The sequence below is a fragment of the Ammospiza caudacuta genome, chromosome 1, assembly GCF_027887145.1.
Source record: "Ammospiza caudacuta isolate bAmmCau1 chromosome 1, bAmmCau1.pri, whole genome shotgun sequence".
Classification (NCBI taxonomy): domain Eukaryota; kingdom Metazoa; phylum Chordata; class Aves; order Passeriformes; family Passerellidae; genus Ammospiza; species Ammospiza caudacuta.
In genome coordinates, this window is record NC_080593.1 from 50,356,135 (window position 1) to 50,371,700 (window position 15,566).

General features: G+C 36.3%; 1 protein-coding gene across 5 annotated transcripts in view; it reads left to right on the forward strand.

The window, feature by feature from the left end:
- The first annotated feature begins 252 nt into the window (after nucleotides 1–252).
- Nucleotides 253–15,566, forward strand: part of EZH2 (enhancer of zeste 2 polycomb repressive complex 2 subunit) — a 29,511-nt gene continuing 14,197 nt past the window's right edge. The window contains exons 1-7 of one of the 5 annotated variants that reach the window (XM_058802197.1): nucleotides 253–369; nucleotides 858–986; nucleotides 3,792–3,908; nucleotides 5,304–5,442; nucleotides 7,649–7,792; nucleotides 8,327–8,429; nucleotides 9,046–9,209. In XM_058802197.1, the coding sequence (XP_058658180.1) occupies nucleotides 253–369; nucleotides 858–986; nucleotides 3,792–3,908; nucleotides 5,304–5,442; nucleotides 7,649–7,792; nucleotides 8,327–8,429; nucleotides 9,046–9,209 (913 nt within the window). The remainder of the gene's footprint in view (nucleotides 370–857; nucleotides 987–3,791; nucleotides 3,909–5,303; nucleotides 5,443–7,648; nucleotides 7,793–8,326; nucleotides 8,430–9,045; nucleotides 9,210–15,566) is intronic. The other 4 variants (XM_058802204.1, XM_058802213.1, XM_058802221.1 and 1 more) reach the window with 4 other exon arrangements.

A 15,566-nucleotide genomic window follows, 5' to 3' on the forward strand; every position in this document is an offset into this window, starting at 1 on the left:
TTGTATAGAGGCATTAGAAGTGCAAATGTGAAGGGTCTACTGATTTGCAATGAAAATTACTGTTTTCTGGTGCCTATCACTTAGATATGTTTTCCTTTTTTTCTCTTGGATTGGGATGGTATTGCAAGTGTGTGATTGAAAGGAATTAGATAGGAAAGATATGAAAGGAATGTTGCTTTCCTATCTAATTTCTGTAAGCAGTGGTGTCAGATTTGGTAATACAAACATGCTGGTGTTTCTTGTAGGATAATCATGGGTCAAACCGGAAAAAAATCTGAGAAGGGACCAATTTGTTGGAGAAAACGTGTAAAATCAGAATATATGAGACTGAGGCAGCTCAAGAGGTTCCGACGTGCCGATGAAGTAAAGGTACTTTATCTTTTGCTTCTATTGCTTATTAAGTTTTACAAGTATTGATTATTTTCTGTAGTATGTGTCCTACAGTTAACACTTGCTATAACAATTTCATTGACTAATTGTCAACCTACTGAGAGCTTGTCTTCACTCTGTGGTCTTATAAACATGTATGATACATTTATATGTGATTGGGTCAGGAATGTTAAGTATCAGAAGAGGTTGTGGAGAGCTAATATGGCAACTTCTTTAGCTGCATACTCTTTCAAATTTAGAATTTAGTTCTATGCTAAATGTGTTACTCTCTAGTTGTGAGAACATGGTACGAATTGAAGAAAGAGATAATGAACTGTATTGAACTTCACTGATTTTAAACTAAATTTGTATGTTTTGAGCACTTTTGTTTGTCTTAACGTGTCTGGTTAAATGTCAGAATGCCTTAAGATGCTAGCAGATGAATTTAGAGTCTTTGATTTATTTATAATGTTGTGGTTAATTTTTAGAGTATGTTTAATTCTAATCGTCAGAAGATACTGGAAAGAACTGAAATCTTAAATCAAGAATGGAAACAACGTAGGATACAGCCTGTCCACATCATGACTTCTGTGAGCTCATTGCGCGGGACCAGGGAGGTTGGTTAACATGTGTTGTGGTAATTCCACTTACAAGGTTGTTAGCACGTTTTCATTTTATTACTGCAAAGTTGGCTGTTCTTTATATTTTTTTTTTCAGCATGATATGACTTGGCAGCTCAATGTGTTTCGTATGAGTGTCTTAAAGGATTTATTTGTTGTGTACTTTGATCATATGACTTCCACAAAGGAATAAATATGTAGCAGGCTACCTGGCTTTGAATGACACAAAAAAGTGAAACTTCTTTACTTCTGATAATGATTGGACCATACCTCAGCATCCTTTAATAAAACTGTTCTGTCTCTGTGGTACTGGGAGTTTACTCTTGCTCCTGTTGGAGTTAGATTAATGAATTTTTGTGTTGCACAAGCAGACTGGGTGCTAAATTTGGGAAAAGCATTTCCATAGTTGTGGCATAATTTGAGCTAAATGCCTAAACCTAAAATGGTTTCCACAGAATTGGTGAGGTTGAAAGGGACCACTGGATGTCATCCAGTGCAGCTTTCCTGGTCAAGCAGAGTCGTCCTAGAGCTTGTTACTCAGGATTGTGTTCTGTGTTGTGGTAGCTTCAGCAGTGATTAAAGGCATTCCAGCTCTCTATATTCATGCTAGCTTAATTTACCTTATTTTTAAGTTGCTCTTTAGGCACTTCTTCACACTTAAAAAGTTTAAAGATGTTTGTAATAATCTAAAAAACGAATTCTTTTCAGTAGGATGAGAATGAAAAGACTTTTCTGTGAATAGGTTAAAAAAGCAAACCAAAGAACTTCATCTGCAAATAAATTTGCAGTTTCTTTTCCTTAAAATTTCAGTGGAGAACTGGGGAGTGGGAGTGTGTCACAGAGGTGCATTTGTGTGCATGCATGTTCAAATGCAAGGAGAGGACCTTGGTGTGTTATCTTTTAAATGTGCTTGAATATGCAATTGCTCATGTACAGCTCTGTAGCTATTGTGTGGAATCAGAACTGATAATAATTGACACAGGTACACATCCAATTTTCACTTTTTTTTTGTTAGTAGAAGGTTGTTCCTTTTTCTTTTTTCTTTTCTTTCAAGCGTGGTGTTCACTATTCTTTATGTTAATTTCCTGCCTGTATTGATAGAGCACACTAATTACTACATTCAATCCAGTCTCTGTCTCATGAATCAGAACTCTAATGCTTCATTTAATGTTGCCATAATTTATAGTGAGAGAAGTGAGATGAAAAAATGCTGAGGACTTTAAAATATTACTTTAAAATCTTCTTTTCTTAATATACTGAATTTCTTCAGAGTTGTGTAAGACACTGGCTAGAAATAGAAAGGTTGTGTGAGAGCCTTCCTGTGTTTGGTGAAGAGTGCAGGGCATTGCTGGTGACAGTGACAGTCAGCATCAAGTGGAGACCACCACATGCCCTGTGCAGGCCCACCAGACATCAACCTGAGTTCCATACCAGGACAACAGAGCAGTGTAACTGAGGCTTAGTATGAAACTGAGGCACTTTGATGTAGCCCATTGTCAGCCTGAGACTTCTAGTTCCAAAGATAAAAGTAATTAATTCTCTACTTTTGTATTTTGCTTTAAAAATACATGAAAAATATGCTAGGTGGCTGCTAGCTAGAAAATTAAACATTAACCTGAAATGGGAACGAAGCAGTAGCATAGGATGGTGTCTAGAATATTAATATACACAGCAGAAATCTAATTTCATTTGCTGCAGATTAAAAAGAAAAGAAATAAATCTGGCTTGTGTCATTCTGCTGGGGTACTGTCTCTGTATATTGTTTGTTACATTACTTTGTGTATTTCTTTAGAAATGTGAAGCTCTGTTCATCTTTCCTTTCTGGAAAGGAGAAAGATCTTTTGTCTCCACTTCCTTTTTTCCTTTCAGGTAGCTATGATAGCTGTTCTAAACTTTGTTTTACCTACCTCCAAATCTTCTCTGTTGTACTTCCCCAAGCTTTTTCTCTTCCTGTCTGCTTTTACTTGTAACTTTTTTCCCAGAGCTCTTCATACTGCAGTCCAAGTATTTGAGAAAAGTTGATCTATATTTGTTAGCCGTTGATTATTAGATGCAAGAATAACCTAATTGTTGTCTGTATTTCTATGGATTGTTTATCCTTTGAAGGCTACATAAATCTCTGAATATCCAAAACAGAAGTCCTGTAGCTGAAAAATTCATTGATGTATCCAGAGTTACATACAAAGAATTAATTTTCATTTTTCCTTTACAAGCAGTGAGCATAATGAAAGACTTGAGGATAGGATAAACAGACAATAATTGGGAAACAAGGCAGGAATTAAAAAGACATATGGAGTTTTTATTTATATAAGGTGTCTTGCTAGCATTAAAGTAAAATCTTATTTATTTTTATAACATAAATAATACATGATTTCTGCAGTGTATTGACCTGAAGCCAGGGGAATTCACTTGCCCCTCAGATGGTCTGAGTGAATACACTAACATCAGTGTAGCAGCAGCAACAGGTACTAAATCTGTTTTGAGATACCAAACCTAATTTGTATTGTAGGTCGAATAGTCTGAGTAAAATACTATCACAACCACTTAATAATAAGTGGAAGAATGCCATCATGATCTATTAATGAATGTATTGACATAGAAATAATTATTGAGGTTCTTTTCTCTTGCTAAAACCATTTTTCCTATTATGTCTTGAAAAATGGATGTATTTTTCAAAGGTTGATATGGCTCATTTTGAGAAACTCTTTGAATTTTGTACATTGTAGAGTGTTCTATGATTTATATTTGTTTGGTTTTTTCCTGACGTTGCTATGTAAGTGTAACTTCAACTTCTTATTTCAGTGCTCTGTTACCAGTGACATTGATTTTCCAAAACAAGTCATCCCACTGAAGACTCTCAATGCTGTTGCTTCTGTGCCTATAATGTACTCTTGGTCTCCCCTTCAACAGAACTTTATGGTAAGTTTAAACAAGTGTAGGGATAAGAAAGGTATGGAGAAAAGGGAGGTGTTAATTTTAGAAGTATGCCAGCTAAATCTATTGCTAATTACCCTCCCTACTTGAGGTATTGCTAATAGGGCAGTAATCATCAGAAATAAGCTCCTCTAAATAAAATAAATAGAAAGGTAACTTTGCCAATTGAATCTCTGTCCTCAATGTACCTAAGTATCTCCAAAATCTTGCTTTAAAGTTTATTTATCTTTGCTGTAAAAAAGTTTATTTAATTCAGGTGACCTATTGTCTTTTGTGGCCATTAACAAATGTAGTTTTATTTGAACGTATCAAATTAGTGTAGTGAGAAATGTTTTCTGATGGATATGAATGCTTTACTGTAAGGCAATCAGCCAACATATTTGTAACAGAATAGTAATTATTATGGAATAAAGGGAACTAAGTTCTGAAATAGTCCCCCCAATCTTGGTCATTCTCATATCTGAGTATGCCTTTTTTTTTTTTTTCAGATTAATTTCACTGTGTGCAGAAGCCATAGCATTAGATTTCTGATATAGGTATTTGACTTTTTGAAAAGCTTAGCTTATTGCAAGTCTTTGTCACACTATTTTGTATGTGACCACCTTTGCTGACTAGTTATTTTGGTAATAATTATTATGAAGTGGTTTAAACAACAGTTTTTTTGTCAGTGTACATACAGTTTTTTTTCACACCTTTTTCTCCTTGCTTTCAATTCAGTAGTGTTTGGATATTTTGGATGGGTACAGAGTCATGATCAGCAGGAAAATTAATTTTTTTAACAATAGAAGGTTCTTTTGTAGTATTGGAAGATGCAGCTGAGTATCAAAGTTCATAAATTCTATTGATAAAACATGGGAGTGTTAATGCATTTAGTCTATATGCTGTCAAGAAAAGGGACAGTGGAGTTCAGATTAAATTTTCAGGCATGTTTCTCTGTTTGCTCTTTAGGCAACTTTAATTTAGAGTCTTTTTGTACCATATTTTCTTTTCTCTGGCTAAAGAATGAAAGGGTGGTTCCCATTGTGCCTTACTACATTACTGTAATTTAGAACTGAGAGAGGAGAAATGAATTTACCAAATGCAAGCTTCTCAAAGCCAGATAACTTAATGAGTTTCCATATTAGAAACTTCTTGGAAACGCTCTGCTAACCTTAAGATTAGGAGCTAGTGTTAATATTTTGAGCCAGCCACCAAGAATGCAAAAAATTGTTGAAAGTCATTGAAAGTTTTGTTTTGTTTTTCTAGTTAATGGTAAATGTGCTAAAGCAGTGAAGCTATTTTACTGTTGTAGGCAGATTCCTCTAGATAGTGAAAAACAACGCAGAAATGGTCACTTGACAACACAATTTAAAGTGGTTTGATTATCACTATTGTTCCTAGGTAGAGGATGAAACTGTTTTACATAACATTCCATATATGGGAGATGAAGTGCTTGACCAGGATGGTACTTTTATTGAAGAACTGATCAAGAATTATGATGGGAAAGTGCATGGAGACAGAGGTGAGCCCAAACACTCAGGTATACTAATCATTTCTTCCTATATAAATTATTGCTATAGTGTTGCTTAAGGCCTGATGTGTGATTGTTGCAGAAGTTGTAGAGATACTACTGTATTGTGTAAACATTGAGTATAACAGGCTTCCTTATTTAAATGTTTTGTTCTGCATTTTCATTAGGCTGAAAAGTTTTAAGCAGTAGTGTGGAGAAATTAAGCACATTAACTTTTTCCTTATGCCATACAGTGATTGTTGGTATTCAGTTTTGTGCTCAGAGCATTGGAATATGATATTGTGATGTATGTATGTATCCTGCTTAGCAGAAAGTGGCAGGATGATTATGCAAAACTGATAATGACAACATTTGCAAATGTGATTCAACAGAGTAACCTCTTGTAGGTTTGTGGGGTTTTATTTCCTTCTTTTCTTTAAGGAACTTGCTAGCTATTTAAAAACCCCCTCTCTGTAAATCAGCTTATAGAGCAAAATTGTATCCTTCTGTTGGTACAGAAGTATTACATGTATTTATTCTGAGGTGTAGTTTATCTGTTCTCCTGTGTGGGAGCTGGGCTACCTGCAGTGTAATATCTGTCCCTCACTTTGCTAAAGTCTCAGTGAGGTGGTGACTTTTCACTTGCTCTGGGCTCCCTCAGAACTGGCTTATACAAGCCTCAACTTCCCTTGTAGAGCCTTCTTTTGACTACTGTGATTCCCCCTTCTCAGAGATATTACCCACACACTCTACCCTTCTCTCAAACAGAGAATAACTTCTTAAAATGAATCATATTCCTGTTAATGCTGATGCATTTGAGAAAAAGAACCACACTTTTTGAGTTGATTGTGTACCATTCATGAAGTTAAACCTGTGATTCAATAATAAATGCTACTCAGCCCTACTAGACTTGTTAATGTCCTCAGTATAGCTAGTGCCTTTGTATTTCATAAAAAACATGGAATGTTTCATGGGTTTTGGCCTTTGGATTTTTTAAACATTTCCTGATTGCTGATTTCCCTGTCAGAGCACTGGTTATGTCAAAATGATGACATTACTACTAAATGTCTTCTATTATTGATTTAATTTATTATTAAAGGAGTTTAGCTTTAAAATTAATCCTGTTTGAGCATCCTGAGATGCAAGTTTATGATGGCAATTACTGTTATTATGGGTTCTCCAAAATATGTAAAATATGTTAGAGGTAAAGAGACTAAAAGAAGTCTCCCAATAACTACTATTGTGCGACTGTAATTAAATGTAAATACTGTGGGAATCTGTAATCCAGAGACATTCCCATGTAAGAGTCAGAATTCTAAACTAGCTCTGTAATTGCACTTTTGGGAGACAATTTATACTAAGCTGTGTCTGTATATTAAGAGTCTGTTTAAAACATCCGCATGGTATTTTCATTGTCTTCATAGTAATAAAAGTCTTATTTTCTGTCAAGTTATTTTGACATGCAAACCCAGTCCAGGTTCAAAAGGACGGTAATAAGCACTACAGTTCCCACACAGTTCATGTTTGTTGCCTTTTTTTTTTTTTTTGTAAAAATAGTCTCTTGTCAGCACTAACTATGATTTTTCCTTTGTACAGAAATGCTTTATTGTTTAATCTGTTTTGCAATCTGAATGTCAAAACAGAATATAATCTAATAAATAGATATATGCAGAATATAATCTAATAAATAGATATATAAAATTCAGTTTTCTCTTGAAGTTTTTGTATATAAATGTATTCTTTTTTTATCACCCAGTCAGGGGGGGTCTATTGTGGGAAGTAGATGCTAAGGAACAATCAACCAAAAATCTCTCTGGAGATTCCTTAGCTGACTAAGGATTAGTTTATAGACTGTTAGCATGCATTTCCAGACTGGCTTAACCCTAACCATGTTGGAACTGGGATTCTGGCATAACATCTCTTAAATAATGTAGCTGGTAGTATTTTTTTATCTTACAAGGAAGAGAGCTTTATATATGTACGGAGCACATGGAGTTGGGAAAAAAAAAGTGATAATTTTTCTTCTTTCATTCCCTCTTGTTAGTCTAAGGAATGAATAATGAGCTTTTTTTAACTGGTCTTGGTTTATACACTGCTATTTAAGAGGGGAAAACTATGAAATTGCTTTTCATAAATGACAGCCTTTGCCTTAGTTTAATTAAAATGTAGGGAGTATTAAAAATACCTGATATACACTTTGTGTTTTTTGTTTATTCCCACTTTTGCTGGATTTCAGAATGTGGATTTATCAATGATGAAATATTTGTTGAGTTGGTCAATGCCCTTGGTCAATATAGTGATGATGAAGATGATGATGATGGAGATGACAATCCTGATGAAAGAGATGACAAGCAAAAAGATCGGGAAGGTAACAGGATGGGTATGTCTATCTGCAGACTTTAGAAATGAAACCCAAAACATTTTGTTTAACCACTCAATAAATTTGTTCAAACCCATCTTCCTATGTGATAAGGTTTAAGGTGTAAAGTAGCATAATTTTCATAATTTCCTTTGTCATTTAGTTCAAAATTTCTATTGAGAACACCATGAGAGGCACTTTTGCCAATTTTTGTTCATTGGCATACTGAGACAGTCAAATGCACCCAAAATCAGTCAGGTATCTGTCTAATAAATGCTTTGGTACTCCTCAGAAAATGATGTATCATTATTCTAAAGCAGGCAGAGTTCTGAATTTCCATCTCCATCTGCTGGTGAAATAATGGTTTCTCCGAATTTTACTAGTAGATTTTTCTCATCAGGAAAGATCACTTAACACAGTTAAAATTGTAAGTGATTTGTAAATAAAAATCTTTATTTCCTTTTTACATTAGAATTTTGGTGAACACCTTCTTGAGGTAGCAAAGAAGCAGAAATATATTTTTTTTGTTTTCCAAATTTTTTGCTTCCTTGACAGAGAAAGAAACCCACCCACCTCGGAGATTTCCTTCTGACAAGATATTTGAAGCCATTTCCTCAATGTTTCCAGACAAGGGTACAGCAGAAGAATTGAAAGAGAAGTAAGAATGTATTTCTTACAGTATATTGCTGTGTTGCTTTATGAATCAAAGATTCCTTATAAAATAAATCCTTCAGTAAATATTGGTTGATTAGGAATGGTTCCCCTTGCAGCTCGTTCTGTGGCATTTGTGTAACTTCTGCAGGTGACACTGAAAGGGATTTGGCTCTTTCCCCCAGGTCAAACAATACAGAAGTTTTGTTTATTAGCCTTCCCTTTAAAATATTGAACAGTGGGTGCTTATATGTCTCTAATAATCTGTTATTTTTTGAGGTGGTAAAATAGAAGCTACTGCTAAAAAAAACAATCTTATCTCCATTGTGGATGATACTATGATGATGATACTGTGATGATGATACTACTCCTTTTTAATGATACTATGTACAGGGTCGTGTTGGTCTTGAAAACAAATGCATTATTTCCTAGTCAATTTGTATTAATGAGTATGGAATTAATAATTTGTTATGTCACTAACAGATTGGCCTTTTTAGCTGACACATATTTCTTAGGGGTTTTTGAAGTTGTCATTGAAAATGCAGAGTGGTACTGGAATAAAAACCACTTTTGTTTAAAAAAAATTATGTTCAATAAATAACTTCTGTTATTTTGCTTTAAAGATACAAAGAACTCACTGAGCAGCAGCTTCCTGGAGCTCTTCCTCCTGAGTGCACACCGAACATAGATGGACCAAATGCTAAATCTGTTCAGAGGGAGCAAAGCCTGCACTCCTTTCACACACTCTTCTGTAGGCGTTGTTTTAAATACGATTGCTTCTTGCATCGTAAGTACCATTCAAGTGTGCTCCTAAATGTCTGTCTTTCTTTTTTGTAAGTCAGGAGACTTAAAAGTACCATAAGATCCCATGCAGAAGGAAGGAAAGAGAAGAAAAAATAAAAGCAGGAATATCCCTAAAGTTTATGAAAACAGCTTGTCCAGGTTGACATTATTTTGCAGTGGAAATTATACCTCAGAAAACTGAATGGACCTGTGTGGGTAGTTTGTTATCCCTTCTGCATTTAGGACTTTGTATAGAATTCCTGACTTGGACTAAATCTGTAACATCACTTCTCTTTTTATATAGTCTGCAAGAAAATGTCTTTGTTTTCTACTATTGTTTGTGTTACGCTTTCTCAGTTTGTGCATGGAGAAAGGGATGTATTTTTCTATTAAAAAAATCCTGGTTATTTATCAGACTTGCTTCATTTTCCACTAGGGAGAGTGAGCACTCATGAACGGTTTTCTCTGTTATTCTGCCATGTTACTTTTTAGCCACATTAGTTGTACTTGGTCATTTGAAGAATTGTTTCAGAGTTGAGTTTTAGAAATTGTGATGTCTTTTTCCCAGAACTGCTTTCATGTTGCCCCATTGTTTTGGGCCAACAAGCTGACAAGAGCTTAACAGTGATGTTGGCTTTCACTTGCAAAGTGTGAAGAGATTCTGAAGTGCTACTTGAGACAATTTTTCTGGACAGAGCTAAATGTAAAGGGGAAACTAACAGCCAATATGAAGTGGTTTCAACTTGTAACAGTAAACTGTGATGCCCTCTATACCAAGTTAATTTTTGCTTTTGACTTAGCTGTTCATTTGCATGTTCCACTGTGAGTGCTCATGCATGTTCATTTGGGAATCCTTGTGCTTTGTCAGCAGCTCCTCATCCAGCACACATGCAATCTGCCTGTGTTTGTACTCCACACTGAAGGCTTTGCACAGTGCTGCTGCTTTTTCATATCCCTTGGTTGCCTTTCAGTTTGAGGAGGAATTGGAGTTGTTCTCAGATGGTGAGGAGGGGAGAAGCTTTTCACTTTCCTGGTTCCTTTAGTACTTGAGCATTTTGGAGTTAGGTCTGTTAGTTTCACTTTCTCCTTATATTCTGTTGACAGGCCTTGCTAGAAAATACAAAATAAAAAATAAAAGGAAGCTGTTACTTCTGCATAATGTTCAAGAACAGTAAGTTTTTGGAGTAAGCTGCTGCCTTGACCCAGCCAGCTTCAACACAGTGTGTTCTGCAAAGCTGTAGGTCTTGTGATGTCTTAGTTGCCTGGACACTGATTCCAAGAAGTGCTGTGTGTAGTCTGTAGGACAGGGAAGTGAAGCTGTGTGCTGATTGTTGGCAATCACTTTGTCTGGCAGGGGTTTTAGGAGTTCTTGACGCTCTCAATAGTCTAGCAGGGAGATTGGGTGCCAATTTTGATTAAGTCAACAAAAAGCATTGTCTGGACATAGTGAGGACAGGCTTACTCAAGCAGCACCTCTGAAGACTTCAGATGTTTCTGCTGTGGTGATTTTAGGCATTATTCTCAATGATTTTATAAATTTTTAGTTTTTCATTGGGGATGGTTGCTCCTCTAAAGCACACACACATTTCACTACTCTATTTCATTAATCTATGTAGATTTGCCTCTCATGGTCATTTTTGCAGACTGATAGAAATACAGCTGAAAGGTTTTGCTGACTACCTGTTGGGTACCTGCTATTTTACCAGACCACAGTTTTGAGGCACCAGTTCTGAGAGACTTTTTTTAATACAAGTGCTGTGAAGAATGGGTTCACAGTCTTGGACTTTTTGTCAAGTTCTTGGGTGAGAATGTCCACAGCTGTGTCACTGCTTGAAGGACCTCAGCTCTCATACCAGCAGCATCCTTTAAGCCAGAAGCCCTGTGCCTTCTTTCTCTGTGTTCACAATCTTGAGATAGAAGACAAAGTGTCTATACTAAAATATTGCCTAAGTTCTTGTTGCTGGTGACTTTTGATATGTCCCTTAAGCAAGTTGCAGTTCTTTCCAAAGTGGTGTATGTCCAAGGCTTTATTTAAACTGTTCCTCCTACTTTAAAGAGCCCAAACTTTAAATCATCCCTTCAGGATTTCAGGGCCATGACAGAAAGAGGGATGCATAGCACTTTCACTGTGGAAGCATTTAGGACTTACCTTTGTGTCAGGTGGAGGGTACAATGAGTGGCTATGACAGTGCTCTTTGTGACAGCCTGTGCAGCTCATTAGTTGTCCCTGATGATGATGTAGCAGTTGTCCCTGATGATGATGTGTTTGATGCATAACCACTGCAAAGAGATCTCTGACCTTCACTGTGTGGGCTCAACGCTGGACCCTGAATGTCATAAACTGATGCTTCAGTTGCCACTCCCTGAAAACATACCCAAATTCCACTGCAACAATGACTGCTCACTGCTTTGGATGCATTGCTTCCTTTTCCTTTTGTTTGCAGTTACACCAAGGAAAGAGGATTGTTTGCTGTCTGCGTGTCTGTCTGTCTGCGTGTCTGTCTAGAGCACAGAATTTTTTTGTTAAAAACCGAGAGAGTCAGTTGTTTGGCCTCTTTGTTTTCTGTGAAATTTTAAGACTGTTGGTCAAAATTCACCCAGCTCATAGCTTGGAATAAGTAACTCATCAAAAAAAAAAAAAAATTAAAAAGAATGGTTTGGTTATTGGAAGGCTGCACTACCAATTTTCAGTGTCTCTGCAACAATTTAACTTTTATCACATTTCTACAGTTGCCTCTATGTTCTGTTTCATGCACTTGCCAAGTGCTGTGGGATGATGTCCTGGCTTCTGCAGATGACATTTTTGATGAATTACTTTGGTAATGTGATGGGCTACAGTGATCACATTGGTACTTTGAAAGGTGTAAATCTCTGGAGAAGGAATAGAGAACTAAAAGATAATACAGGAATTCTATTAGGTCTGCTTTTGCTTTTTGTATTTCCCCCTCTTAGGTTCCATTTTTGTTAAGATTAGCTAACAATTAGTTATTTTGTGGAGTTTCCAATCTTTGTTCTAGAGCATTTGAGTTAAATATAGGAAAAGTTATCATTAGATTTTTAACGTGTCAAGTCCCCTTGACGACCTGGCAATCCCTTTATGTGCAGGTGATGACATAACTGAAAAAACTTGTGTACTTGTGGACTTCATTTGCTGACAGCAAGGAATTATGCCTAAATGTCTGGACTAACAAAGAATTTAGAAGAAGGAAAAATATCAGGTAGGGAGAATTTCCCAAATAGCTTGACTATGAAGCAAATGTACATTTCAGGCTAAACTGTTGCCTGTGTACTTTCACATTATTGAAAATGAGAGTTGAGCCTATTGGGGATGAGACAGATAATAAATCTCAAAGACAGAAAACATGCTCAGAGACACCATTTTAGAATGATTTCTCTTAAGGAAATCATTAAAGAAATGCAGACTTTAGGTGTTAGGAAATTCTACAAAATTTTCTGTGATTTTTCTTTTGAAAAAGATTAATACTGATATTTTTAAATATCATAATGCAGTGATACAAATAGTTTTATTCTTGTTCTGGGTCCTTTCTTTATAACAACCCTCCCAAAAAAAAACCTCACAATAGAGGTGGTAGATTTTGACTGTAGTTGTCCTTACTGTACCATGTTGGGTGTTTTTTAAATAGTTGAACAAAGATATGATTCTAATTTTAAGTATCATATGTATATCTATTTTTGAGGTCTCATGAGTTAAAAAATAAAAATAAAGGTTGGTTTGTTTCATTCTATTACAAGTTAAGCATTTCTTTATTTTCTGAAGGAAAACAGTTTTTAAAAAACCACTCATTTTAGGACCTTGCACAAATTAATTTGTGAGAGAAATTATTGCATCTGCAAGTGACATGTAAAAAGAATAGATTTGATTTCTGTACATTGCAGCAGTCTGGTATAGATCATGGCTAGCAAATGTCTAAGTGTTCTTTTGCATTGCTGAAAAATTATTTTCCTTGTGGTTTGAAGAGAAGGTAAAACATTTAAGTGGAAAAAAATCTTGAATGAAAATACTGTGCAAATTTAAAGATGCAGTGTTGAAAAACATGAGTTTTCCCCTTCACTTTCGGGTAAATGACTCCCATCATCTCATTGTTTCTTAAAAGATGGAAAAGAGTGAAATAACTTGGCATTAAATTGCATGGTTTCTTGTTACTGTAACAAAGTGTAACATATTTTACCTGCAGAATACATGAACACTTGAAGGATATGTGAAACATGAGAAGTGACATGGCAATGAAAGCTTTTAACTAATCTGGGGGAAGAAAGAGCACTAATGGCAACAATATACATAAATTACATTCCTATACTTGTTGTAAATAATTTTCCCATATCAATATGCCCATATATAGCAAATTAAAGCTTTTTTGTGTTCCCAGATTTATAAAATATAACATATTTGTCTGGAGAATGGGATGCAATATTTACTTATTGTTACTTTTATTTTATTTGTACCATTTTAAGAAAGCCTTGCAAGAGTACACTGCTTTCCTGGGGGGTTCCCACCTGCTGCTATCATTAATACAGGCACAGCATTATAGAAATTATTATTTGATTTTTCAACTCACCCCCCTTTATGGGAGGGAAACATGAAGTGTTTCCAAAGTTCCAAGATGGAACTGGTCACCCTTCCCACTGCTGCCAAAGCAGGTGTTTGCAGAGCTATGCTGCACACCAGGCCACTGAAATGAAGTTTGCTTTTGATAGCCTTGTCTGGGAAGACATGAGCTCTGCCCACATGCTTTAACAGGGATGGAAGTGCATTTAAAAAGTGGAGTCTTTAAAGCTTAGCGGACATAGAGAGAGAAGCCTCCAGCGTGATCGGGAAATAAAATTAAGAGCAAATGGCTTAATGAAGGAGATGTGTGCAGTGGTGGTGTAGAACAGCCCTTTTAGATTAATATGGGGAGGAGGGGAGGGATTTCTTGTTTAATTTTGAACATATTTGCACTTTTTGTTCACTGAATTTTTATAACCTTCACTGTAAGTTACAGTTACCCAACTGCAGAGGCTGTAAAACTGCAGCATAAGTGCTTCTGCATAGTTTGGAAATTGCACATTTTAAGTTGAGCATCTTTTCTGGGCCTTTGTGAAGCATTAGCAAACAGCTAGCACTAAGTATTCTCTTCTTTTTAAAATTTCAGTCCATTCTTCATTTCTGTTCCTTGCAGTTCTGTATGCCACTGTTTACACATTTAGAAGGAAAAAGTATTGATATCTATCTCTCTCTCTCTCCCGCTCTCTCTGAAAATCAAAGTATTTTTTCCTTGAGCACAGACAAGTTGTTTTTAAAAAGACAATTGCAGAAAACTAATGATAGTATCTCAAAAAGCTCCTAATACAATGTGGGAACATGAATGTATGAGTTTTGATGAGAGTCTAGTGGCAGGTTTTCCAGGCTTCAGAAGAGCTCTGTAAGGGGTACAGAGAAGCTCCCAAGACTTCCAGAAAACTGTGAGAAGTCAGTGTCCCTGAAAACACCCTGCTGGGAGACAGGGGTTGCCAGTGAGGAGAGCTGGCTCTGGCAAAGAGAGTGGGTAGGAAACTGCCCTCCTGTTACCAAGGTGCTCGTGTTGCATGTGTAACATACCCAGCTCTGCTCCCCTCTGAGTCACTGTTCTGCAGCTTTTTCGGAGCTGTGCAGAGTCCCTCAGATACAGGAGCAGACGCTTCTCTGCAAGGTGCAGACTTGGCTCACTTATCCAGTGACTGTGCAATGCTAACTTGTTTTTACCCTGCAGCTGGGATACAGGAACTGAATTCTTATATCCTGCCAGCTTAGCTGGAGTGCTGATAAACTAATAGAGCAAAAATGCTTATGTGTCCTTCTCACTGATGAAAATGTAAAGTGGGTCCTATTACCTTTCCAAAGGGTGCATTTTTTTTCAAGATAGAAATATAACAACTGAATTTTACACATTGAAGTGATGATCATTAATAGGAGAAGCCCTGAATAATTCTGTTTAACATAACAACAAAGTAAAGTCTGTTCTTTTGTTGGAAAGGGTGATACACCAAATCTTCCTTGATACACGAAACAAATGTGATGACTGTCTTTGTTGATGAAAAGGGCAGAATGGCTTTCAAGTGGAAGAGGATAGATTTACATTTGATGTAAGGAAGATATTCTTCACCATGAGAGAAGTGAGACAGTGGAACTGGTTGCCCAGAGAAGCTGTGGCTGCCTCATCCCTGACAGTGTTCAAGGCCAGGCTAGATGGGGTTTAATCAGCCTGGTCTGGTGGAAAGTGTCCCTGCCCATGGCAGAGAGGAGTTGATTTTTGAGGTACCTTCCAACCCAAACTATTCCATGATATGTGAAACTTACCTGTGTGCTGTCTCTGTGTATTTA